Below are 26,674 nucleotides of genomic sequence, written 5' to 3' on the forward strand. Positions count from 1 at the left end.
ACTCGCTCGAATCCTGCTGTGAATGTGATTAGATGGAGAAGACATCTTATTAGGAGGCCGAGCTCAGCGTTTCTTCAGCAAGTCGTGGGATTTGAAATCAATTGTCTCTTGTGTTTTGCTCGACACAGTTTCTACACTCGCGAGCTGTGCGCTCTGGGAAAGGAAACGGCACTCTCCTGCGGCCTTGCTAAAATCATGTTGATTTAAAACATAGATTTCAAACTGGATAGAAAATTTCCCTCTGATGCTGACGTTTTAACGCTGAACGTTGAGCTAAACTCTTTCCTGTTACTCCCAATTCCCTGCCTGCCATCTGTTTTAAATTTTTAGGTCCAGGTCTGAGCTTGAAAAGTTCAAGTTTTTCCAATGCAGTTAAACTAGATGTGTTTTGCCAATAGCAGCTATTTATGATTTAAAAAAAAAAAAAAAAAAGATCTTTAGCACTGGGAGAGACGTTTTAAATCGTTACCTTCAACTAGTTCACAGTAAAAAAAAAAATATACTGAGTATATTTCTCTGATATAAAAACAACTTTCTCCGAAAAGCTTTCTTTCACTAATGTACCTTATCAAGTGCACAACATTAGTGCTGTGCACAGGCTGTACTTGAGTCTCTGAAAGGTAACAAGGGTCAGAGTTTATGGAGAAGAAAGGGGTGGAGGATACACAACACACTTTGCTTTGCACATCACGATTAGAAACGTGCAGAAGTCAGTGGTGACGGTGGGGGGAGGGGCCCATGTTGTTGTTAGTAGGAGTCTGGAGCCGCCACATGGGGGTTACCTGAGGTCGGTCTCTGAGATACTCCTCTGGTGCAAGTCGTCTTCTCCCTCCAACAACTCCTCCCGCCGCTCCTTGTCTGCGTCTAGCCTCCCCGCCGTGCCCTCCCCGCCTCCCTGCGACTTCTCCTCCCTATTGGCCCTTTTCCCCGCCGCCCCTCCCCGCCCCGCCCCCACCTCCTCCTCCTCCGCCACCTCCCCTAGCTGCTCGTCCCCTTCCCGAGACTGGCTCCGTGACCGCAACGGCCTGAGGTCGGAGACGGAAGCGAGAGAGCGGCACATGCAAAGCAGAAAGAAACAAAACCAAAGAAGAACAAAAAAAAAAAAAGCAAAGAGTGAATATTGTCAACAAGCAGAGAGAGAAGACAAACATAGAGGCAGCAGCAGACTGAATCAACACAACAGAAGACAGGAGCAGATGTTGCCAGAAGTGAATCATGCAAATTCATTTTGCTTTTCTTTGCTCTGATATGAGACAACAGTCAAAGAAAATGCAATGCTGTGTGTGTTTGTGTGTTTCCAGGCATGGACAGGCACCCCTCTGGCTTCATCTGGCATCTGGAGTTCAACATTTTGATGCTAATTTTTTTTTTTTTTTTTTTTTAAATGGAGCCAAACATGAACTCACAGCCACAGTGAGATTTTAAAAAAATCAGCCAAGTGCAAACAATTTCTAATTAGAAAATGTTAGGACGCGGCAACATCTCTGTGTGTGACAAGGTCACGGCTCACAGGGGTCACCTGTCCATGCGCTGGTCACTGGTCACAGGTCACAGCAGCCCAGCAGCAAGTGAGAAGTCCTCTGTCCCCCTTGTTTTGTATTGTTTTTTTTGCGACCGACGGCTTACCGGATCTTTCGGTTCCCTTGCGGCCGTTCTGACTGGACAGACATGTAGCTCGTGCTGCTGAACCGAGAGGCACTACTGGTTCTCGACACAGCGGACCCTTCGCTGGCATCGCTGTCCGACGACTTGGCCGACAGGTTGTCCGAGCCACGCGGATCTCTGCCCGAACGCTGTGGAAAGAGTTAAAACAAAAACACATGCTGAAGGTTTTTTTTTTTTTTTTTTTTCAAAATGCTTTTCTTAATACGCTCAGTTTCAAAAAAATGTCTTTGTAAACGGGGCCATAAAAATTGCTAAAATGTATTTCCATGTTATTAGGTTGTTGTTGTTGTTTTCAACGCTAAAGGGAGCCACTGCAGAGGCGCAGAAGAGGCACATGCGGCTCCAGAGCCACGGGTTGCCGAACCCTGCTGCCATATAGCAAACATTTTGCAGGGTTTTTTAATAATACAGGAAGAACAACACACGCACATTCATCTTAAAAGAAATGGGTGGTATGAACTCGTATGATATGAAGTCCCAGAAGTGATGAAAGACGAGGCGATCGCCTTTGGCTTTTTAAGGTAAACCAGCCTGGCTGGAGATAAGAACTGAGGCAAGAATGCCCTTGATGTTGACTCATTATTTAGTCTCACAAGGAGGAGAAGAGGAGAAGGAGCGCGATGACAAAGTTACATAACACGGAACGGATGCATCGTTTGAAAGGTCAAAAAGCAATTGTGAAAGAATTTAGCGGGGACAATGCTCAACAGCAGAAATAGGTGCTTGGTGATGTGGTGACATACAGAGTGAGACGCAGTGTGTGTGTGTGGGAGTCTTTTAAAGACATCATCAGTTTGATCAGCATGTACATGACATGTCACTTTTTAGAGTATTCGCAATATACTGATGAACGGTTTCTGTGAGTAGTTTCTCGGCCTAGTTAGCACCTAGCACTGTAGTTACAACTTGATTACCATGTTAAACAACCATATTTTCAATGGTGACCTGGTCCTCACCTGAAACACTTGGTCACTGTCTGTTTGAGGCCATAGCGGAAATTTTGTGGGCCACTACTTTTGTAAATGCTGCTCACTGGATATTCTATATCTATTCTATATTTTTGGGACCATTCTCTGTAAACCCCAGAGATGGTTGTGCTGGTGTGAAAGTTCCAGTAGATCAGCAGGTAGCAATACTCAGACTTGCCCGTCTGGCACCAACAACCAAGCCATGCTTGAAGTCGCTGAAATCATCTTTCCGACTCATTCTGATGAGCACTTTTATCTTCACCAACTTGTCTTCGTAACGTTCTGATGCATTGAGTTGCTGCCATGGGATTGGCTGAGTACCTGTCTCTGTTGGCAAGATTTTGTGTTGGAAGATTTTAGCAATGTGAACTTAAACAAAACAAAACTGCAGTGATAGACTCATTTTCCCCACTGACCGTATACAAAGACGGAAGGAGCTTCCAGGTTCCAAAACGAGGCCGTGGAACACTTGCATTCTAGTGATGGCCAGAAAGAACCGCCAAAGACGGTTGCAAAAAAGGCCGAAAACGAGTGACTGTCAATAGGGAAAGTAACACTAAAGTCACACTTTCACGAACTGGATGCATTTTGTTGGGGTTAATTAGCTCGTATAAAAATTTGCCAGATAGGCTCTAAGCTTCATTTAGTCCGATTTGGTGTCATTTTCACTAAAAATGTCCACAAAGTTGTGGGCAGTTGCGCGCCACTCAAGCTCCAATAATTGCTCACATCTGATACCATGATATCAACCACACGTCCAAATATGGACTCACAAACACATCCAAATGACGGTGAAATCCACCTCTAGGCTTCAAAACAGGCTTTAGCAAGCCAGTGATTGACGTCACGACGACTCCAAACATCTTGATTGAACAGTCAGTGATTTTCTCTGTCTTGACTCCTAATCGCTGGACCTTTGCACTGTTGAAAAAGAAACCCTCCTAAACATAAAAAGTCAAGAGGTTCCTGCACGCGAGTCTTCTTCCCTCTATTTATGATTATGAGCTGTTGCTTTTGTGGTGTGTTTACTGCACGGGAGGATAAACGTGTGAGCGCTAGTCACTGAGTTGTATTACAGCGGTGTTTGGTCGTAAATGTTCCGAAGTAGCAGTAAGTATTGTATTATCAGTCCCACTCTAAAAGCTCCGCTGTCCAACAAAACGACTCGCTGTTTATTTTTTCTTGCGGCAAACACGCCGGCGGCCGCCGCTGCAGCTGGAGCAGTTTTCATACCACTGACTTAAAAGGAAAGAGAGCTCCAGTCATGTGTTTAGGGCCCGGGTGCAGCGTGACACCAGACTTGGGCCGCGCTCTCTAAACAAGTGCAGGACCTCTCGAGGACAAAGTAGTAAACACTTGACTCTGCACACAATCAATGTCACATTCCTCAAACTTACAACGGGGGGGGGGCCAAAAAGGTTCAGTTCACTCAAAATGAAAAAGGGAAAAGTCACTCCCTCCCTGCCGGGGTCGTCAGATAACGCTGGTTTACGGGGCAAGATGAAGGGCTTCTCTTTTGTTTATGCGAGTCACTGAAGCGCGACCTAAAAAAAAAAAAAAAAACAGCACGGCGGCTCCGTGCCTTTTGACGAACGCTGATTGATCGCAGCGAGTAAAAATAATACACCGACTATTCGGTGATGAACTGGTGAAAGATGTTTCCCACCAAAGGGTGGTGACGGTTGCGTCTGGGAATCATCCAAGGCGCTTATACATTGTTTCTGGGAACTCGCGCCGCCACTGCCTCGTACTTCATCGGCCGAGCGACAGAGCAGAGCAATGTGTGTGTGTGACCGCGCCGCGCTGAAAGAATGTGCGCGGCTATGTTTAGCGCTCACCTTCAGCGACTTTACAATAACAACCCGAATCGCGCCGCACGCCTTCCGACCTTTGATCGCCGACGAGCCTGTTTTCGCAAGCGTCCGGGCTCCCGCTGTGTACACTGCGCACACGTCAGCGCACACGCTGTCGATATGTGCATGCGTGCACGCTTCGCTGGCTGGAGAGCCGGCGCCATATGGCATGCCGGCGGTTTACTGTAAGCGCACATTTACCAGGCACGGAAGCATGCGAAGCGCATGTCACTGGATGATTCCTTCCCCCACCCCCACCCCCTCCTTACCTTGTGGTAGTCCTGCTCCAGCCTGGAGTCCGAACCTGCGCCCTGCTTGTACTTGTTCATCTTGAGTTTCATCTGCCGGGTCCTCTCCTCCATGTCCAGACCTGAGCACAGAGACAAGGAGGCTGTAAAAATGGGGTCGGACGGAGGAGGCATGATGTTGCAGTGAGTGTCTGCTGAGCTATGAGCCATGAAAAAAAAAATAAAAAAAAATAGGGACAGGTCTAATGAGGACAAGCTGAATGGTTGGCTGTTAAGAGATAGAACAAAAACGGAATGGAATGACCGCGAGAAACACGTTCGACCCACAAGGCCCTGAGCTCCACACTGGTCCTGGAGACCTGCATCCAGCTGCTCGTTTTAACTGGCTGCAGATCATCCGAAGGGGTCAAATGAGCTACTCGCCCGACACGCAATGTAGAGTACGGAGGAACCAAACGCACAACGTTAGGGAGCAATGACACAATTGTCCATGGTCTGGTTGCAGTGGGATCTCACAATGGCTGAGACTGACTGGCCAACCGCTGTTTTAGTCGCTATTTCAGGGTTTGGTTTTGTCCTCCTGCCTCCTCAGTCGCCCCCTAAATTCCCTTCATGCAGGCGCTTTGTCGCACTGTTGCATTGTACACGATACAAACGTCACACCGCCAATAATCACACTTTGCCCCTGTGTGACCCAGTGGTGATGATGATGATGTCACTGTACAATGTGTCAAGTTGTTTGTACCTCAAAAGTAAAATAAAACCCTTTTTTTGAAGAAGAAGATCTGATAGCCGATGCACTCGTCATATTCTGACAAAAAAAATAAAAAAATAAAACATGACTTCGTCTTTGTGCCCGTGATCCTGAATGCTTAATACGGTCTCTCCTTATGTGTCATATGATGATGATGAGCCATGAAAAAGCCACGGTGAACACATGCGACACACTACTTGTGCAGACGAGCAGTCGGAGCTGAGAGCAAGAGAATCGTCCGTCTCTGCGGAGAGGACCGGCGACGGTGATTTTCTTTATTTCTTCTCTTTAGAGTAAAGTTTATTTTCAGCATTCCAGACTAATTGTTTACCAGCTGCTTGTTTACAAGCCTCGCGGTTGACACACCCGCAGCATCTCCACCTCGACATAATCAGAGCCTCGTCGAAGAGCGTTTAGAGAGATAATGTCAACCTACATCGGCTGCTATTTCCAACATGGATCATCAAGGGACTCACTGCCGCTACTGCAACACTGACTTGTATTTTTTTTTTCATGTGGTTTAAAGTCCTCTTTTAATTGATTGAGAGAATGAACAACGACAAACTTTTATAGGGAAATAAAGTAAAATGTCCTCAGGAAGAGAGTCTGTTTGAGGCTGTGACCAAAGGTGGGTTTACTCATGAACAAATGATATCACTTTTTTAAAAAAAGATCTCAGACTTTCTGAAGTCAATGCTTGTGATGAACCTAATCAATCAGCATTTACAGTATAAATCTGAGGCCATGTTGTGACAAATACAAGCCTTTAACACTCAACACTCGCTTTTATTCCACTAATTCTTGGAAAACAACCGAGGGAGGGGCGTGATTTTTGCTGTGTTATTGTGGTGAAGTCTTTTTGTTGGCAGAAGCAACCGGAATGAAGCCTGATGAAGCGGCCATGCTTAAATGAATTGCAAGCATTCACATAATCTACACAGAGAAATTAAAATGGCATAACGGCAACAAAAAAATGTGTATACACCAAGCTCGAGAGGGATAGCAAGAGAGCTGCAGCACGGCGACATAGAGAAGACAAGGCGAGCGGGATGGCGGGAGAAGAGGCGGAAGTCAAGCTAGTTCCATGTAAGAGAATGAATGAAAGAAGAAGAGGAGAAGGAGGAAGAGGAGGAGGCCCGGTCAGGGAAAGGAAGAATGTGAAGAAGAAGAAGGGACAGACCTGAGTTCGTCCAACTTGGTGAGTCCGTGTCTTCTGGGATCACATCACAAAATGGACAGACACAGACAGAGGACAGGGAGATGGATGTGAGAGGATGCACAAAGGGTAGAGGTGGGTCGATGGTGAAGAAGAAGAAAAAGAAGAAGAAGAAGAAGAAGAATACGAAGATAGAAGGAAGGACAGGAGGCAAGGCCGTCGCCGTGAACATCGAGAATGGCAGGTTTAGGGCGGAGTGAGGAGGAGGAGGAGGAGGAGGAGGACACAACACAACAACAACAATACAACACGAAAAATGACAAAAAAACAAAACAAGACAAGCACTGAAACAAACGACACACAAACAAACAAAATCATAAAGAAACACCAACAGCACAACAAGTTTCACCACGGGCACAGTGAGAAGTCATAACAGGGCCGGGGGGTGGGGGGGGAGGGGAGGAGGCTGAGGTAGAGGCCAACTGCTATTGGAAGCAAGTGTGGGGCGGCTGAGGAGGAGAGACTCTGTGCTTTAGAGGGAGAAGGAGCTGAAACAGCAAAGAGGTGTTAATGTCCCAAACCGAGAGAGAGAGAGAGAGAGAGAGAGAGAGAGAGAGAGAGAGAGAGAGAGAGAGAGGAGGGAGGGAGAGAGAGAGAGAGAGAGGGAGGAAGAGATGCCCTCTGAGGAGAGGTGGGCAGAGACGGAGGACGAGAGGATGTCACTTTGAGTCGGCATGGGGGCAACTGTAGGGAAACAGGCTGGAGAAATAACAGCGGAAAACAAAAGGAAAACAAAAAGGAAAAAAAACCCAACAACAACACAACCGCACAAGCTGGAAGCACGGAGCAGCGAGTGCACAACGAGAGAGGGAGAGAAAGAGAGAGAGAGAGAGAGAGAGAGAGAGAGAGAGAGAGCCTACCACCTCACGCTGGTGGGACAATTAGTAAAAGAAAAAGCCAGTTTAGAGTCTTCAGCCAAACACACACACACAAACACACACACACACACACACACACACACACACACACACACACACACACAGCGAACATCATTCTATAGTTTTTGTGAGGGGGAAAAAGGTGATTACGCAACTAAGCAAAGCCGACTTGCTTTCAGGCATCTCGGTTGCGTCCGATTACATACGTCCCCTCCTCACGTGATGCACGCTTTTTTGCAACAAGCCTGCAGACTTCCACAGCACCTCCATCCCTACCTCCCTCCCTCCCTCCCTCCGTCCTCGCTCTATGACAAAACCTGCGCTCTCGTCTCTCGAGGTTCAGTCAAAACACTGCGGCGCGATTTCATTTCCGACTAATCACAACGTCAAATTGTCCACCGCCACCGCCGCCGAGTCCTCCGGCCCAATCTGAGGAGTCCTGACGGAAGCAGCCGTGGCGGCTGGGAGGGCAAAACAACTCTGCTTAGCATCACCATTCATTTCCGCCTCCCCCTGTCCCCTCCCCCGTCAAAATTTGCATTTAGCTCAATTAGTGACCCATTAGGGTGAATAATGAAGTGTCACATGAATAAAAGACAGGGTGAGACATCTGCCTCACCAGCTTTCATCTCTTTGTGGCGCAGAGCATCATCTCATTAGGGAGTCAAATCACAGTGAAGAGCTCGCTTTGCTTTGCTTTGCTTTTTTCTTTTTTGCCTTTTTCGCTCCTACCAACCGGAGCCGCACCATGTAGGTCACCGTGAGACGACGCTGATGTGTTAAGACAGACATTGGAGGGGGTAAAATTTAAAAAAATAAACAGTCAGAGAGGATAAGACACCTGCGAGTCCGTGGATTATGAGTCGATGGCATTAGAACGTTTAATTCTTCCGAAAACACGTTTGAACGCTGATTGAAGACTTTATGTTGCTGACGCCAAAGCTCGTGGCGAGAAGTCACAACAACACCAGGAAGCAAACAGGAGTTTATAAAACACAAGGTTTGTCTCTTATGGTCCCGACGTTTCTATAAGTATACATCAAAAAAACCCGTAGCTCCACTAAATACTGGCAGATATGAAGAACAACGATTTTCAAAAACACAGATTATGTTTTAATGCTTCATGACTTTCATTATTCAAATTCAAACATGGACACGACGTTGTTAGTTTGAAAAGTTTGAAAGTTTTTGGCAAACATCAAGACAACCACACCTCGAGACACTCAGGACGGGCAGAAATAAATGCCCTGCTGTGTGAATGTATGCAGTACTAGAAGTAAGTACCCCACTCAGTACACAGCAAACATACATCCATGAGGATTTAAACACCAGCTGTGCGCTGCACTGCAAAACGACATGAAGCAGAAATAGAGGACAGGGAGGAGCCACCTGCAGCCTGACCTGGAAACAGTCCTTCTCTCCTTGAACTGAATCTCAAAGTGTCTTTATTTGCTGTAGAGTTTCCAGGTCTGACTTTGGTGAGACTGCAGCCTAACAAATAGGAAATCTAGAAAACTGAGCGATAAGAAACAGACCACTCTGGAAACTGTTGAATAGAATAGTAGCCACATAGAACGTGTAGCAAAGCCCATGACTGAGAAACAACCAACCGACGGGCCCAATTTCACTTAGAAGATGATTTTCAGTCAGGAGGTCCACACACGCCAATCCAACCAACCTGTGAGGGAGGGGTGTGGCTGCGGCCCCCCGTCAGACAGAGAGCCGTTGAGCCGCCGCCGCTGGTCCTCCCATGTCACCTCTACAGCCGCGTTCCAGCACACACAAACACAGTCAGGCCGGTGCGCACAACACGGCGGTGATATCCGAGGTGAATCTGGCATCTCAGGACTAAACATGCACTTTGACAACAATGACTGTTCATTTTTACTTTAAACATCTCAAACCATTGCATCTTTAGCACGCCGTCAGTGCAGAGAGCAGTGGGCAGCTTAGGGAGAGGGACGAGGTTCACTGTGGCGCTTCAGCACTAAACTCGTGGACAGCGCTTCTTCAAAGACAATGAGCTTTGCGCCATCTGCTGGCCAACAAAGGTAACAGCCACTAAAATTATATAAATGGAGAGGGGAGGAGGGTGGAATATTCTGCAGTACGGAAAATGAAAACGCACAAAATCAAAAGACACGTTTACCAAGAATATCTTGAGGAATGTGAAATTCAATAATCTATGATTCCTGGGTGTCTTTGTAGGTTTTAGCTGAGCAGGATGAGGACAGATCAGGACTTTTCTGGCATGAAAGGACAGTTGTCACTATCACAGCACTCTGTACATATTCATAGCTGCTTCGGCCACATGACACTGACTAATATCATCACTCAATATCCACTCAATAGGATTTATCCACACTTAACTCCCGGCTGAAAAATCCCTAAAATGATGTCATTACACTTGCAAAAAGAACCTTGTGTCTTCAGAAGCAGTAATAAACTTTGATCAGTTTACGCTTAGATTAGAGAGAAGCAGACGGGGATTTATGGGCGCCGGTAAAGGTCACATGAGAAGGGAGAGCCCCATGCTGACTGAGAGAGCTCACAGAACAAAGTCACAGCATCACACCGCTCAGAGGACTTGCCTTTCCTCCCGTTAAGCGGCGGGCCGTGGGGCTTGTCCTCGCTGTCTGCTGCTAGGGGAGAGACGGCGAGACACAGATGGGAACTTTGAAACCTTACAACGGAGGTCCTTTGAGTCACACTGGCACGACAAGACGTCCTGTACGTGCTCGGACGGGAAAAAAAAAAGAAAAAAAAAACAAAAAACAGGCAGGCGAGATGCTGACAGAAACACCGCCCTCTAGAGACACCACACGACACGAGCGACATGGTTCTCGCCGCGCGTCAGACGCTGCTTTTCTTCCAGCAGCAGGAGACCTTTTCAAATTAGGGTCTGTTTTTTTTTTCCCCCTTCCTTAGAAAACTAAAGCGGTGTATTAAATCGGCGCCGCTTGCCGCGCAGCGCCGAGTATTGGCATCCCACCGTCAGAGGACAGAACGGAGCCACACAGACAGATGGGGAAGTAGGAAGTGGGAACGGCGGGGAGCTGCAGCTCCTGCCAAACAGTCTGGCAATTCATTCAAGTCTGTGGATGAATGCGCCGCACAGCCACTCGCAGAGCAACACAATATGCGGTTAGCCTTCATTATGAATGCGAGCAAAACTATTTGCGCGCTTCTTTGAGAAAAGCAGAGAGAGAGAAAAAAGGCAGAGGACGTAAAAAAAACCTTTTGACTGACTTATTAACACACCTGGAGGGCCGTTGATGGATTCAGACGTCCCCAGTTCCTCCCCTGTTCCGTCTGAAGAAAGGCCACATGATAGTACATATATACAAGTGTATGTTTTTCTGGATACCATATTTCATACATCTATACAACAACTACGAACGACAGCACAGACACAGACGGTTCGTCAACCTTTCCAGCTCCTCCCCGCAATCACCGCATAAGCCGAGCGCCATATGGCTCGGTGGGGGAGACCCAGCGCGAGGCCAGATCAATACGCCCTCCGCCCAACTGCCCACAACTCCGAGTTGTTACAACAGAGCGAGGGAGGGAGGGAGCGGCGAGATGAAAGTGGGAAAGGGCAGACGGGCGAGGGAAGCAGGTAAAAGGAGAGAGACCGAGGCGGGGAAGTTGGAGAGGAAAGGTCTCGGCAGAGATCAGAGGTCCAGTAATCAGCGCTCCGGGGCGAAGCGCCAAAGATGAAACTCGAGCAAAAACAGCGAGTGTGCGAGTCGGGGACAGAGGAGTGTGTAAAGAGAGAGAGGAGAGAGGAGAGAGGGCTGCAGGGCAGCACGGAAGAAAGGCGAAGCCGTGATGAAAGAGTTTTGCAAATGCTTTTACAGGTTCTGTGAGAGAGAGAGAGAAAAAAAAAACACTGCTGGAGCTCTTTGCCCTCTCTCTGTCTCCGACCTCTTCCCCCCGTCCCCTCCCCCCCGACACAAAAGCCACTGCATTTATCATCTTTTCTTCTGCATTTCTTCACAGCTAACCGCACGTCTCGTAGTGAAAACCGAATGAATGAAAAATGTTGCGAGACGGTTACGCGGCCGTGAATTTTCCACCCCCTCCGAGGTTAGCAGACGTCACTTTGCCCGAGTGTCTCGGTGGTACAATAACAATGGCACACAGCACTGCAACAGTGAGGCGGAGCTACAGGTGTGAACACGAGGGCGCGGGACAGGAGAGCAGCTGCAGCAGTGGGGGGGGGCAGGAGCTCGGCCGGTGGCCGGCGGGCCCGCCCACTATTGCAGACAGGGTTCGAGTCCTTTCAGAGCGGAGTGAGCATCGACTGCCACCCTCCCCCCCGGCTCTGAGAGGCTGAAACCCAGACACCCGGGTACAGACCTTCACAAGGCTCTGTTCCTTCGTCTTCGTCTCCTGAGAAAGAAACGGACCCGGGAGCAGCAGAGGAGCAGAGAGCAAAGAGTGAACACCGGCGTGATCGAGTTGGTCAAAGGCGACCAAAAACAAATAAAAATCCTTGCACGTTTGACAATCTGTAGAATACAGAGGGGTTCCCCTCGGGAAAGAGCGGCCACTTCCTTCTGCTCCAATCAAAGTGTGGAGTTTCAAAGTAAAAGCAAGGAGCTTTATTTTAAGACGCAACCTTCAAACTCCTCAGAAATGTTTGGATATGCCTAAACATTATGAACACTCTCAACGCAAAGAGGGCAAAATGAGACTTACTTCTGTCTTTTCCCATGGGGGGCAGCTGCGGGAGTTGCCGTCCTCTTCTGCCGGACATGGGGGTACTGGTGGGGCTGGTCTGCACGGAGCCGCTGCGAGGATGCGCCCTACATGACAAACAGTGGCGGACAGACGGGTGAGACGCTGGTGAGGGGGAGACGGCTGGGAGTGGATGCAGGGCCTGGCCATGTCACACCCACATCTACAAGAGGCTCACATGTGCTTCCCTACCAATAAGGACGAACAGGAGCTAGCTGGAATATGGGCGGTTTATTTTCATCTACTTACTGTGGAAATTTTGGCACGTCTAGAAGAAAGTTAGAGTGAAAATTTGATTTGGATTGAATCCGAGTTACTTTCAATCTCAACTGCTATGATTTGACCTGTAAGACCAACTGATTCCTTGACACTGTTTTACAAAATTTGAATTTTCGAATTCTTTAGGCACAAGGGCGCAGCGGGCGGTGGCGGTGGGGGGTCTCGTGCACTTTAACTGTATAGTTATATGAGCTGTAATAAGAGATGCCAGGTGTGAATCGCATGTGCAGTCGCCTCATGAAGCTGCAAGGAGAAAAGAGTTCAATGCAGGACCAGCAGACCTGTGCAACCATGCGTTCAGACTGTCCCCAAAAGGCTGAAACTCAAAAGAAAGGAAAAACAAAGGAAAAACAAACAAACAAACAAAAACAGAATGCCATCACAGGAGAAACAAATATCAGTTGATGTTAGTAATGAAAATAAAGTAAAAAAAAAATTATGTTGGCCCATCACTGCTATACTCACAGGCGTATCAGCAGTGTGTGCCGAATGAGAACGAGTTAGAGCGCTACCTACGGTGTCAGGGCGGTCGTGCCTGGGGAATCATGGAAAGAAAACACAGCACCGAGCTTTTGGGGACCAAACAGAAAGTGGCTTGGGGGGGTGGCGGGGTAACCGTGAGGGTGAGGTGGGTGAGGTGGGCTCGGGCGGGTGAGGTAAGGCGAGGCGGGGAAGCAGGGTACTGGCGGGGCAGGAGGTAGGTGGTGGTGGTGGTGGTGGTGGTGGTGGTGGTGGAGGTGGAGGTGGTGATGTGCGTTTTGTTAATCTTTTTTTGAAAAAACTGTTGAGATTGTTAGTCAGGCTTCTGGTGGGTGGGGTCTCATGGGTCGGGGTCTAAACTGGTTTACTTCTGGTTTTGGAGACATTTCTCAGAGGTAAAACTGCTCTTACTGTTTGACTAAACAATAAAGTTAGCAAACGCAATAAGTAGGTCAGTCAGGTGATTTCACTACGTTAGATTCCCAATTGGTGGCATAACCTCTATGAACCCTGTGATGTTTTAATAGGACTATTGTAAAAACGACTTTTAGCGTCATAAACCCTGCCCTGTTTCAAACCGAGGCCCAACCTGCAGCCTCGAGTTGAAACATCTCGTCTAATCTGTCCACCAAGCGCCTCGTCTCATTCTTCGGAGAAGCTACGCCTCAGGGAAATGCGTGTGCTGCCTCGGTGCTCGGCTGGTTAAGCGTCTTCCGGTCTGGGGTCACACCTCGTCAAGGCAGGTGAGGGGGGGGCCGACCTCCCAGACGGCAGAGACGGCATGGACCTCATGAGCGAAGAGTCGTGGGGGCGTTCAGTGGAGCGCGAGCGGCATGTGGGGCGCTCTATAGTGGGCCGCTGGTCTGCAGAGCGGGACCTGCTGTGATACTCATGTCTATCCATGGCTCCGTGGTTCCTACAGAGGTCATTGAGAGATAGGCAGGCACTCAGTGGGGCGGGGCCCCGGCATGGCAGGGACATGGCGGAGGGCAAAGACGTCAGCACTCCGCCCAAGAAGCACGTCAGTTGCATGCAACTTTCCTGCTTGACATACCTGTAATTTTAGCATGTTTCAACTTGGAACGGCAACAGTTAGTGGTGTGGATGCCGTCGCTAGACACCGTTTTTGGTTAAATAGTTTAGAAAAGGCAAAAATCTTCATCAGAGGGGGACAATTCAGTCCAAATGACAAATTTCAGAATGTATTGCAACATTTCAGTACTAGACCTTTTCCAAGCAAATGTTTGTGCCAACACAGGAAGCCACCTTTAATAAGAGTGACTGTGTGACACCAAACAAAAATCTTCCATTTTCTTATTTCCCTATATTTTGTCAAGCACTGCATCTGTCGTATTCAGTTTTTTCTGACTGTGATCATACATTATCTTCTATCAGGACCTAATGTATCCAGTCACAACAGATTAGTATTTATTATATGTATTCATTGCACTTTATATCACGTATGTGTATATTGATGCTGTTTACACCGATTGTGTTTTGTTATTGTTGATATTTAATATTTAAGTTCTCTATACACAGACGTCCAGACAGCCAAGGCAACTGATGGACGTCTTCCATGATCAACTCTATACTCAGATGTGTGTGAAAGTGATTGGGTGGTGTCACACAGCCACTCCTATTTAAGATGGCTTCCTGTGTTGGCGCAGATATTTGCTTGAAAAAGGTCTAGTAGTGCCGAAACGTCGCAATAAGTTCTGCAAGTTGGGAACTCTTTTTTTTGACTAAACAGTTTAGAAAGGAAAATCCGTACGGTTGAAATTCTAAAATTCTCTCATTTAATGTGAGGTAGATGTGTATCAGCGAACAGGAGATGCAAACTTTCTTGCTTTCAGTATTTAAATACGCGTACAAAATGTATAGCTACGTAGAAGGAGACATTTTAAAAGCATATAGTATCCAGATGACAATATGAGCTTCTCTACGTCGTGTTCGTGAAAGTACAGTTGATTGTATGTGTGGTTGCGTTAAAGTGACCCAAACAAGTAAAAATACAGGCGTGATCCTTTCAAAGTGACCCCGATTTGTGTGGCGTTGCAAAAGGACGTGTGGTGTCTTTGTAGATGTGCCGGGTCTGTTTGAGGTAGAGTGAGATGTGAGGGGTAAGTGAAGTGAGTCTTAAGCGTCACATCTCAATCATAATATTGGCACAGTGAGGAGGACAAAAGTACGTCTTGTCGAGCTGGAGAGCTGCAGAGGGAAAAAAGCAGGTCAAGTTTTTGTTTGTCACATTGACAGAAAAATAAAATAAATCTTTTTTTTTTGACATAGGAATTAATTTAGAAAACAACAACAACAACAACAACAACATTCAAGTCAAGTCTGGACAGAAGTGCTTTACAAGAAGAAAAACACAGTGACAGTGAACCTCCCTACTTGTACTGCAGCTGTAGGAACTTGTTTCCGTTTCTCGAGTCTATACTCAATATCTCAACAACAACAAAAAAAGTTTGACTAAAAGGCACACAAAGGCGAGTTGGCATATTAAGAGGAAAAGGTGGGAGCGACTTGGTGAAAAGGGCAGCAGGCACCCAACGACGGCTTTCGGCGACAAACAATCTCTGGCATCACGATTTGGGGAAAAATGAAAATATTGCAGTTCTTCACTTTTATGATTAACGCAGCCAATCCTGTCACAGTCTTGTGGAGCCTGCAGCTGTTGCTTAGAGTATGAACATTGTCCAGCAAGAGGAGATTATCCTGTCGTCCTGAATCCCATCTAAAGGTTTGTCTTCGCTGACGCTGTTTACCTGCTTTACTCACGGTGACGGTCGACAAGATGGATTAATTGATAGATAGATTTAATGATGAAGGTGAAGGTAAATCACACAGCAGACACATTCTGGGACTGAACCCAGAGCAGCTACACTAGTTTGGACCAAACCAAAAAGTAAAAAGATAAAAGATTATTCTGAGGAAGTCTTTAATGATTTGTCTGTTGAGTTTCTTAAGACTCAACAACATTAGGACTCAGCAGAAATGATCGTGGAATAGATTTCACATGAGGTGAACGTCTGCCTGTGCGTTCCGCTGTTCAAAACAGGGATCATCCCCCCCCACCCCCTGTTTTCTTTAATCCTCTCCTCATTAACTTTTCATATCTCATCGCACCTTTTGATGTGCTTGTTTGCAGGCAGGTGCCCTGTACATTTGTTAGGTAGCAACATTCAGCCAAGAAAAGCTTGACAGCGATCCAGGCTGAGGGCTGAGCCTGCAGTGGAGACAAGGCGGGCCTCAGGGAAACCCCGCTGACACTTTAATAAAGTCAGTCGGCCTCTCAGGCTGCATTTAAAGGACTCATTTCTTTCTTTCTTTCTTTCTTTCTTTTTTTATATAAGAAACGGCACAAACATCAGGCAATTCTTGACTGAAAACCAGATGCAAGCAGGCTGAAGACTGAAGAGCAGGAATCATTTACAGCATCTCTCCAGAGGAGGGGGCCGTGTTCTCTCCTTTTATTAGTTCACTCAGAGTCTGGTGGCTCCAGAGGGTGGATGGATATTAACAGGTCTTTTTTTTTTTCCCCACCTTCAAAAACTCCACACACTGATTGTTACAAAAGGTACCGTGACGTCCAGAGCAACACATCAGATCAGGCTTTGTGCAGATGAGCAGCTGTGGACAACAAGTCAAACTGAGGACAACACTAATAACCAAACACACAACAGCAGCGCTCAACACACCACCGTGGCTTCAATGCACATGGGTGGGTAATATAAACAAGGACACCGATGAAGAAGAAAGAAACACAGGAGGGTGCTGGCCGCCAGCGACACACACAGCTCTGAGCCCCGACACGCCGAGGCGGTTGTGTCGCGCGGCTTCGCGCCAACAACTTCAGAGCAGTGATGACTCTGACAAGGGCCGATATCGGACAGGATATCATTGTCGGTCATCACACGGACGACCACGGATAAAATCAAAGACGCACAGGGGACAACTTGAGGAGGACCACAGGATGGCGGATGCACGAGTGCAGCAGCAGCGCATGTCAATACCTCTCGTAGTCAAAGCTGGAGGAGTAGGCGCCCTCAGAATGGGCGCGGGCCATTCTAGTGGAACGCAGTAACCTGACTGCTTCCTCTCGGCAGATCGGGTATACCCGATGGTTGCGGCTGGCAAGAAAATATCACAGCTCGTCAGCATTTTTCTGCACCCCGCCTCCCCCCCCCCCCCCAACACCCAAGCACACAGAGAGCTGCTGTACACAACCTGCAAAGGAAGACAAGTGGCACTACAGCCCTTTTAGGTTCTCGCTGCAAACTCAGTTCCTGCGCCTAAGAGACTCACTTTCCTGTCAAACGGATCATCCGTGGTGATAATTTGAGCAAAGCTGGAATATACATTTGATATGGTCGCATTTTCTATGGAGAAACCACCTCCCCTGGACAAGACTTCACAAACACAGATCACTCATCCAATTTTCAAGATCGCTGTCGTCACGTTTTGCAACATTTTCTGTGAAGGGCTGTTGCACAGCGCACGGTGAGCAAATTCGCCAAGTATTATGATGTGTTCATTGTACTTTGTAAAAAAATGTTTATAAATGTCTATGTTAACATCAGACAACTTACTGTACAACAAGGTTCACTTGCAGGATATGACGTGTCACAGGCGTTATGCCTCCATGGCAGAAAGCTATTATCATTCTATTACAGAATTTTTGCATTCACGTGATTCATATTATGTTAATTTATACATGGCGCACAACTCAAGACTCCACCACCTTATAGCCACCACTTATCCCCTTTCATCAAACTTGTTTTGGGGCATTTGCAGTTAGTCGTCATGATGTTATCATTGCCATCTATAACGTGCTTCTTGAAGAAATATAGTAAAACCTCAGGAATGTGCTCATGATTGACTACAGACCTTCAGAGAAAATGTTAGCCACCCTTCAAAAGGATGAGATGAAAACAGACACGATGCCTCATCTAGGCATCCTTAGCAAATGTTTCAAAGGGAAGAAGGGACAAGCAAATAAGCAGTGCTGATACGTGATGGATGAAGTGTCATTAGCTCTCTTGAAGTCAAAGTGAAACTGTGTATATATTTCATCTTTAGCTGAAAAAATATGTTCTCAAGCACAACAGAACAAACAATGGCACTGGCGTTAGCAAGCTAACAGGAAGTAGCGTCTTTCATTTCCTGAGAAGGACTTGCTGTGATTCCACACTAAGTCCAGTGCCACGTGCCCGACACACAGGTGAAAGATTTGTCCGAGGGGCTGAAGTGATGGTGAGCGTGAGGTGGGGAGATGTCGGGGTCGACAAAGAGAATGTGCATGGGCGGGGCTTCATGCGTGCTCAGGTAAAAAAAAAAGTCTACCTGGGGTCCGTTTGAGGATCATCGACAGGCGGAAAATGTCTGGTTCGAGGTAGGGTGAGAAAATGGCTGCAAACACATGAAGGGCAGGAGGAGAGAAGACAGAGATGGAACTGAGATGGCGCTGAGGAGGAGAGACGGCGGGAGAGAGGAAAGGGGCGCAGCAGACAGTGAAGAGAGGAGGAGGAGGAGGAGGAGAGGAAGAGTTAGGCAGAGAGGGAACACGGATGGAGCAGCGAGGAAGGAAGCCGAGGGAGAGACTTCTCAAAGAAGCGGAACGTAAAGAGCCTGAAACAGCTTGTAGGAGAGGAGGAGGAGGAGGAGGAGGAGGCGGAGGTGGAGGAGGAGGTAGAGGAGGATGCGACGGTTTGAGGGGGGAAAATCAGGTGAGGCAGATAAGACAGGCGAGGAAGCTGGATGGTGAAGAGATGTCTTCCTCAGCTTTGCACACACACATACGCTCGAACAAGGTGAAGCCTACAACACACCAGCAATATGCACGAGGAACGGAGAGGTGCAAAAACAAAAAAAAAAAACTAAACCTGCCATCACTTCTGGACGATAATGAGCGGCACACCGCTAAAACGTTCCTTCTTTTACGGAAACCGGATGAGATAACGAAGCACAGATTAAACTGTCGCTGAATTTCATGATGACGGTGAGAAGAGTCATCCTAGCGGCGAGACGTCCCACAGTCATTCTAAGCATTCCTGGGACGGCTCCAGACTCTCCTCCCTGCCCTTTACTTCCTGTTACACTCAACTGTTTTCAATATATAACCCGACGCCTTTCATTAAAAGCATGGGAAATACTCTCAAGTAAGCACTGTCCCGGACAATTTAGATAAGTGCTCCCCCCCCCTCCCCCCCCTCCTTTTTTTTTTCTTCGTTGCCTGACGCTGATTTAGGGCAAGCTTCAGAAATATCAAATAAAGTTAATTGCGGAGCGGAAAGTAGCTGCAGCCTGGCAGTGCCAAGGCTTTGATTGGACTCTTGGAGCAACATTTTCCAACCCTCACAGAATATAAGTGCTGATGGAGGACAACTAACTGCTTCCCCCTGACCACCTTTTCAATAACGAGTGTGAGATTTATGCAAATGACGCATCTCTCCCGCTGCAATGCGTGTGCAGCACTTTTTGCAAATAAGAAAAAAATTGACAACTAACTGATGATTATTGAAAATCTGTTTAGAACCAGTGAGGATGTTTAATGTGAAGCCCATCATCATATGAAGAACCTGTATACTTTCAAGGAAAGATCCAAAAGTTCAAAGGTTTCACAGACATCCTGTGCCTGTATTGGGGTCCTGGTAATAGTAGCAGAAGAAGGACCCAGTATATATACAGTATAAACTCAAGCTTGTCTTAGTAAAAAGAAGTAGAGTAGATAAAACAAGACCCAAAGGACAAACGGAGGTACGACACTCGATAGTTACCTGGAAGGTGGAGGGACACTGGGCGAGCGCGAGCGCGCCCTGTTGATGTCCGCTGACCGGGAGCAGTGGTTTGATGACATCACCTGTTCAGGTACAGATAACGTGGAGCTCTGGAAGTCTCTGCCGTTTGGCCGGTAGTCTGCGGAGAAAAGGTTTCAAGAAAAAGGGCGGAAAGGGAAGCGGAAGGAGATCAAACTTACAAAAGCTGGGCACCAAGAAGCCGAGACACAAAAAATAATGACTGATTCAGCTCAAGCAAACAGCATTTTAATAATGCTGCGTTTCAATAAAGCTCCACAGCCTTTGCGTTAACATTGTGCACGAAACATGAAAACAGCCCTTTGAGAAAAAAAAATGTCAGAAATATTATAATTAATTTTTCTCTTGAAATCCATTCAGCTTGAAAGAATTCATTAGCCTATAATCAGGAGTGGCTCCGATCCGTGATTAAGGTCAGTGCTCAGCTCTGGTTAACCAGATTGATATTCAGTGGGCCGTGCAGCGCGTTAGAATGAGTTTAGGAAAGCCTAAATCAAAAGCTGGAAAAAAGACGGAGGGGTAATTAATATCGGAGATCCTGACACGTCGAGGTTTCCTCGAGAGACTTTGACACGCTAACGTGAGAGCAATACGGTGATTTGAGTCAAATGTGTGCTCCAGTGTGGTGCACTGATCGCAAAGGACCACACGAACAGCGGTGACAGCCGAATGAGCAGTTTGTCGGTGTGCACGTCTGTTGTCCAACCGTCACTTCAGGCATTTGCGTCATACATTTACTTCATCTGTCATCCATGGTTGGTGCGTGTGACTCCTCTCAATCAAGATTGATGACGTGTGCTGCACTACCACCGTTGTTTTATAAAATTGCTAAACCCTGAACTGAAAAAAAAAAAAAAAAAAATCAAATAAACATCGCTTTGCCTTAATTTTGTGTATCGGATTCATGGGGAGAAACATCGTAGATTTTCAACGGCGCAGCTTGGACGCAGAGCCTCCCGCAGCCGAGCAATCAACCCCCATGTGGAAGTTGTGTCTGACTGGCTTCATCACACATTAGTACTTAAAGAGAACAACCTTGACTGACACTTCCTCAGATGTGATAAGGGAAGCAATTAGCATTTGCCAATGATGGAATAAAGATAAGAAAATATTCATAAGATTTGTATTATTTTACAGCTCCTAAAAGCAAAAAGGCATTCTAACATAAGAAGAACAAGAGCAGCACTTCCTAGTTTCCCTCGGTTTTATTTTCTTATTTAGTCCCTAACTGTTAATTGTGCATTAGCGGTGCAATGACGACCACACAATGGGAAACCTTGCTGTTGGGCCGCCGTTATATAAACTGCACGGGAAATGCCTTTTTCCTTTTTCTCCTTCTTGCTCTGTGGAAGTAATAGTGTTGGCAGTTTGCTGCATAGATTAAAGGATAAGCCAGGACATGGAGGAGCAAAGGGGAGGTTGTGAAGAAAGCTGAGCGAAGGGGTATTCCCTCCACTGAATAAAGCCGGGGAGACCGGTATGGCGAGGCGGCTGATGAGAATGTTAAAGAGGCTGGAGGAGGATTTCCCCCAGCTACAGTGTCATCAGCGCGTTCAGGACGACGCCCCCCCCCTCACCCAGCGAGCTCGTCTGTGCGTCCGCATCACGCCTGCCACAAAATGCAACTGCCGCCTTCCAATCGGGGAGCAGCTGACTGCCTCCGTCAGCCAACCTTTCTTTTTCCCCCCGCCGAACCTTTCCGAACACTGTCTGCCTCAAGGCCGATGTTTCCCCGTGTGAGAATCCCAGGCTCTGTTCGGATCTTTATCCTTTTTCCTCTCCGACTGTGGTTTCAGTTTTGCTTGTGTGCGGCGTGGGTGAGCCGCTGAAGCGTTGACAGCACAGCACAGCAGAGCAGCGAACTGGCTGGCAGATTTGACACAGAGTCCTGCTGTTCTCATCGTTCTGATCACGCCACGTGCGCGTGAGGTAGTGTTGTAGTCAAGACCGCACCAACCGAGGCCAAGACATTATCAAGACTAGGGAGTATCGAGATTGAGACTAAGACCGAGACTTAATATATCAAAGAAAAATGACAAAAACTGAAAAAAATAACCGGTACCTATTTGGAAATTCAAGTTTGCTTCTGAATCAAACAGAATCATCTCTTTTCAGCACTCTTTTAATAATTTTCTTTAACATTTAGCTGCTTTGCCAACTATTTTGAACCATTTTCAAAAAAATAACTTCATAGAAATAAAAAAATAATAAATTAACTAGGAGTAAGGGGGTGTGTCACTCTGGGTGTCACAAAATTACACATAAAATGGCAGGCAGCTGGATTATTTTCCGTTATTACCGTGTTATTACAGTGTTGGCTGAGTCTTGACTGGTCCTGATCAAAAATCCCGAGTTGGCCCAGTCCGAGGCTGAGACAAGACCGAGTCAAAAATGCCTCCGAGTTCGAGACGAGGCCCTTAAAAAGTATTCCCGAGACCAAGACCAACGTGGAGTACTACTACACTAGTACGAGAAAAGTTGAAACGTTCCTTCAGCTAGGAATGGTGTAGCCTGCCGGCAGACGCTTCTTCTTGAACTAGCGCCTTGCATGTCACTGCAGTCTTTACCTGTTATTACTCCGACGCCATCCTCACAATCGTAGTCTGAGATCTCGCTGTCGCTGATCCTCTGGGATCCTTCGGGGGGTGAGGCAACGAAGGCAGGAGGAAGAGAAAGAGGGAGACGCAGGGTTACACGAGGACAGAAGAGAAGAAAAAAAGACAAGGACGGCAGAGTGCTGGAGGGAGGTGAGTTTCATTGCTTTGTTCCGTTGTCCCTAAAATGTCGTGCCTGGCTGGTTTAAGTGCCGCACTCTCACTTACTTTTCTTTATATCTTTCGGCACTTCGGCAGGAAGGCTTCTGGTTTTATCGACAGGCAAAACTTAGGCACCCGTCGCAAAACATGGCCGCCTGATCAAGCCAACGCAGCCTGTGACTGAGCTGCTTTTCCTCATAAATGTCACATTCAGTCATTTAAAGGTTGGAATGAGGAGGAGCCAAGTCAATCTACAGCTCCTCCTCCACACGGCCCCCTCGCTTTGAGAAGTAGTACGACTCTCCTCATCCTCATGAGAGCACCACCCCGACTCCACCCCCGCCCCCGCCCCGTAACGCCACAGTTCGGTCTACTTAAATCAGTCCGACGTGTGTATTTTATCAGAAATGACAAGTGCTGCGCTCTGGCTGGACTGCTCCCAACCTCTCGTCTCAAGTGGCCGGAGACTTTTACAGCTGTCAGCTCTTTCGCCTTACACTAACACAAACGTCAAGAAAATCACCCCCGGGGGCGGGAGGGAGGGGGGGAGAGAGCGAGGAGTCATCGGCGGCGGCGGCTGCTTGACCTAGTACACTTCCATGTTTCCCGACCGGGATAATGTGCGGCTAGCTCCAAACTTTTGACCCCCCGGATGTGAACGTAAAGAGGGAAACGCAGTGAGACAGTGTGTATGAGTGTTCTATGCGTGGCTCCTTTTTTTTTTTTTTTAAATGGAGACAAATGCAACCGCTGATTCAAAATAACGGAGAGAGTCGACCAATGAATGATGTCGTGTGGTGATACGATTTTAAAAACACAGTCACATTCAACACAGACAAATGTTGAAACAGTGGGGCGGAAGAGGTTAAAAGGTACTTGAGAGGTAAAGCAAGGTTATGAACACAATAACCAACAATCTACACATCATGTCAGAGGAAAAGTGACATTCTAAATATATATGTGTGTATATATACACACATATATACAGTATATACATACATTACCAGTCAAAGGTTTGGACACACCCTATGAATTTAATGTCTTTTCTTTCATTCTCATGACTTTTGACAATGCAGTTTCTCACTGAAGGCATCAAATATTTGAACACATGGAATTAAGTAGGAAACAATAAAAGTTTAAAATAACTCAAACACATTTTATATGTAAATTCTTCAAAATAGCCTAAATAGTCATTAAACGTGTTTTTCTTTGCTGCATAATTACATGTATCTTGCTCATATATTTGATGTCTTCAGTATCTATCCGCAGTTAAGAAAGTTGTAAAGATATGAAAAAAATAAAAAATTGCATGAGAAGGTGTGTCCAATATATGTATGTACACACACACTGGGGTCGGGATGGAGGGCAGTGTTTCTAGGAGCCGTTTTCATGGTCTGCGGGTTTCAGGAAAAGATTCTGACAGTTCACACGTAAACTACACAGGAAGGAAGACGACGCCGTGTCCGTGAATCTCCGGCCCCGCCCGTGCGTGTGTCTGATGCCCCGAGTGGATCGAAGGCGAGCGGCGAGCGGGCGCAGTGTTTACACGCTGCGTCCGCTCGCCGCCACATTCACGTCCATGTAAGGCAGCAGAGACGTGGACCCTCCGCGGAGGGAGGGGAGGGGAGAATCAGGACACGAGGATGCGCCTTCGGAGAGGGAGGGAGAACACCCAGGGTTCCTCGGTGAAAGGAGCCTTTTTTTTTTTTTTTTTTTTTACCTGAGTTGTGCGAGTGCGAGCCTTTGCCTGCAAAAGCAGAGGCAGCGCGGTTGATGCGACATGAACATAAGAGACAAAGGAGATGCACTGACAATCTGTTTCTCCAGTTTTTTATAAAAGAGAAAATATAGGAAACAGCAGCATCTGCTCGTACACGACAAAGGTTGTAAAGGAGAACTTCACACAGTGTTTTGTAGTCTTGAGAAAATTATTAAAATTCACCCTGTCTGGCTTTATTCCCTTGACTGATATTCCAATCAGTTGATGCATACAGATATAAATTTGAATGGAGATGGAGTTTGATTGCTTTCCCATCAGCTACATGCAGGCTGTCCCTTAATATCTGGGGCTTTGTGAGACAAGCGTCAGTGAAATAAGAAAAAAAAGCCGTACTCTGCAGTCGCCGTGTCGGACTCTCTCCGTGGAACTGCCGACGTTGAGTGTTCGGGGAGGCACGTGGAAGTGGGATGGAGGACACATCGTGGGTTTGTAGCTTGTACCAGTGCGGCTCGTCGTCCAGGAGGGCCGTCTCCAGCTCGATAAGGATCTGGAAGAGAGCGCGGGACGCACGCACGTCAGAGCAAAGATCTTCCCGCGGAAAAAAACGAAATCAATTTGCAGAAGGATGTTTGCTCACCTCTCCCAGGAATTCGCTCTCCTCCTCCCTCACCCTGGCCTGGTCCCACAGCGTGATTTCCAGCATGCGCTCCCGGAACTCCCGCCGGTGCACGGGCGAATACATGAAGGTCTGGTTCCATTTTGGCTCTAAGGATTTCTTTACAGTTTTTGTTCTCCTCTTGCTTTTGTCACTGGAGGAACAATAATTCAGACTGTTTTTATTTACAACCAGATTTAGGGAAGAGCCACGGACACAGCACAGCACAGCACAGCACAGGGCGACGGGACAACACCACGGCATGCCACTGAATGAGGAGGAGTTCCACATCCCGCAACCTTTGTCGGTGCGAGAGACGGAACTCTGGGACAAAATGAGGCCGAACCGAGTTGCACAAAAACCGCCCAAACGCATAATATTAGCAAATAAATGCTTGTAAAACATGTAAAGTGTGAATTCATGTCTTCAATAAAGTTTGGAATAACGGTTACTGCTCCTGGACTTACCTTCTGTCCGGGAGGAAGTAGATTTTAACATACGGGTTCCTGGGCCGGCCGTCTTCCCTGGGCGTCAGGTCTTTGGCGCCCAGGATGGTGACGATCAGCTGATGACCGACTTTGTCATACCAGAGTTTGACCTGCGGGGGCAGAGTAGAGCGCGTTCTGAGACACCGGTCCAGGTCTGGCAAGGCAAAGCAGCCGATTGAGGAAGTGTAGCAGGGAATGATGATTAAAAACATAACATAAAAAAAATAAATAAATAAAAAAAAAGCTGTATGTGCCTCAAACCTACGTCTCGTTTCGCTGAGACTGAGCGCTGCAGCTCTGGCAGAGTTTGGTCTTACCCTGAATTTAGCCTAGTAGAAAAAGCAGAGCAATATCTACCCTCTCTACAGACATTCAGGGCTGATCATAACTTCAGTGCAAGCATGGAATTACTGTGTCAGTGTTCAATCTCTATGATAGTGTTTTAAAAAAGCCTGGCAATGCAATATTATAAGAGTAGCCTGGTGGCACTCAAATGGAAAAGTCTTATGAGAACTTTGTTGTCGTCGTCGTTTACGGAACAAACTTTTGTTGTTTTTAATTTGTCTTCTGTATTTCAATTGGAGCTGAACAGAATAGCCTGGACTGTTATTCTGGCTGAGGTGAACTGAGGTGCAACACTAAGGGCGACATGCCTGTAAACTGACAGTGTGCTTTGTTAACACGATATACCGCCTCCAATGTCCACTCAGATATTCAAGGGGCACTAACATGAAAATCAATCATGCTGTTGCAAAGAAGGACTGCAGACAGTTCACACTGGATGGGAAGTATGGACACATGGAAAAGGCACTTAGAAGAAGGAAAAGCTCCGACGGAAGCCAAAAGGAAAAGTGCGTAAAATGAAAAGTTCGGCTTCTAAGCTTTTGTCCATACTTCATCGGAAATATGTGATCATGGAAAGGGTCTGCATCAGTTAGAATTACCAGGTAATAGACATGCAGCAGCGCAGGAAAGGGCATTCAAGACAAGTCAGTCAATTCAGAGAGGCAGAAACAAAAAGAAGCAGAGGGCTAATGGGGAAACAAATTGTACCAGAATCCTCTAAACCTGAAGCCCATCGACATACTAACGATTAACGAATGAATAAACTATCGTATCTATAGAAGACTAGCATAAAAAAACAATGAAATTA

General features: G+C 46.9%; 1 protein-coding gene across 20 annotated transcripts in view; it reads right to left on the reverse strand.

Annotated features, from left to right (window-relative positions):
• The window catches only part of rims2a (regulating synaptic membrane exocytosis 2a), a 125,181-nt gene that overhangs the window by 22,902 nt on the left and 75,605 nt on the right, over nt 1–26,674 (reverse strand). For 11 of the 20 annotated variants that reach the window (XM_076012640.1, XM_076012639.1, XM_076012641.1 and 8 more), the window contains 10 exons: nt 25,501–25,631; nt 25,016–25,187; nt 24,772–24,925; nt 22,470–22,538; nt 19,864–20,002; nt 17,101–17,217; nt 13,815–14,000; nt 12,287–12,393; nt 4,756–4,856; nt 1,627–1,793 (listed from right to left, as the gene is read on the reverse strand). In XM_076012640.1, the coding sequence (XP_075868755.1) occupies nt 1,627–1,793; nt 4,756–4,856; nt 12,287–12,393; nt 13,815–14,000; nt 17,101–17,217; nt 19,864–20,002; nt 22,470–22,538; nt 24,772–24,925; nt 25,016–25,187; nt 25,501–25,631 (1,343 nt within the window). The remainder of the gene's footprint in view (nt 1–1,626; nt 1,794–4,755; nt 4,857–12,286; nt 12,394–13,814; nt 14,001–17,100; nt 17,218–19,863; nt 20,003–22,469; nt 22,539–24,771; nt 24,926–25,015; nt 25,188–25,500; nt 25,632–26,674) is intronic. The other 9 variants (XM_076012649.1, XM_076012656.1, XM_076012657.1 and 6 more) reach the window with 6 other exon arrangements.

This window comes from Nelusetta ayraudi, unplaced genomic scaffold (assembly GCF_046127955.1).
Source record: "Nelusetta ayraudi isolate G7.1 ecotype Tasmania unplaced genomic scaffold, CSIRO-AGI_Nayr_v1 ptg000136l, whole genome shotgun sequence".
NCBI lineage: Eukaryota > Metazoa > Chordata > Actinopteri > Tetraodontiformes > Monacanthidae > Nelusetta > Nelusetta ayraudi.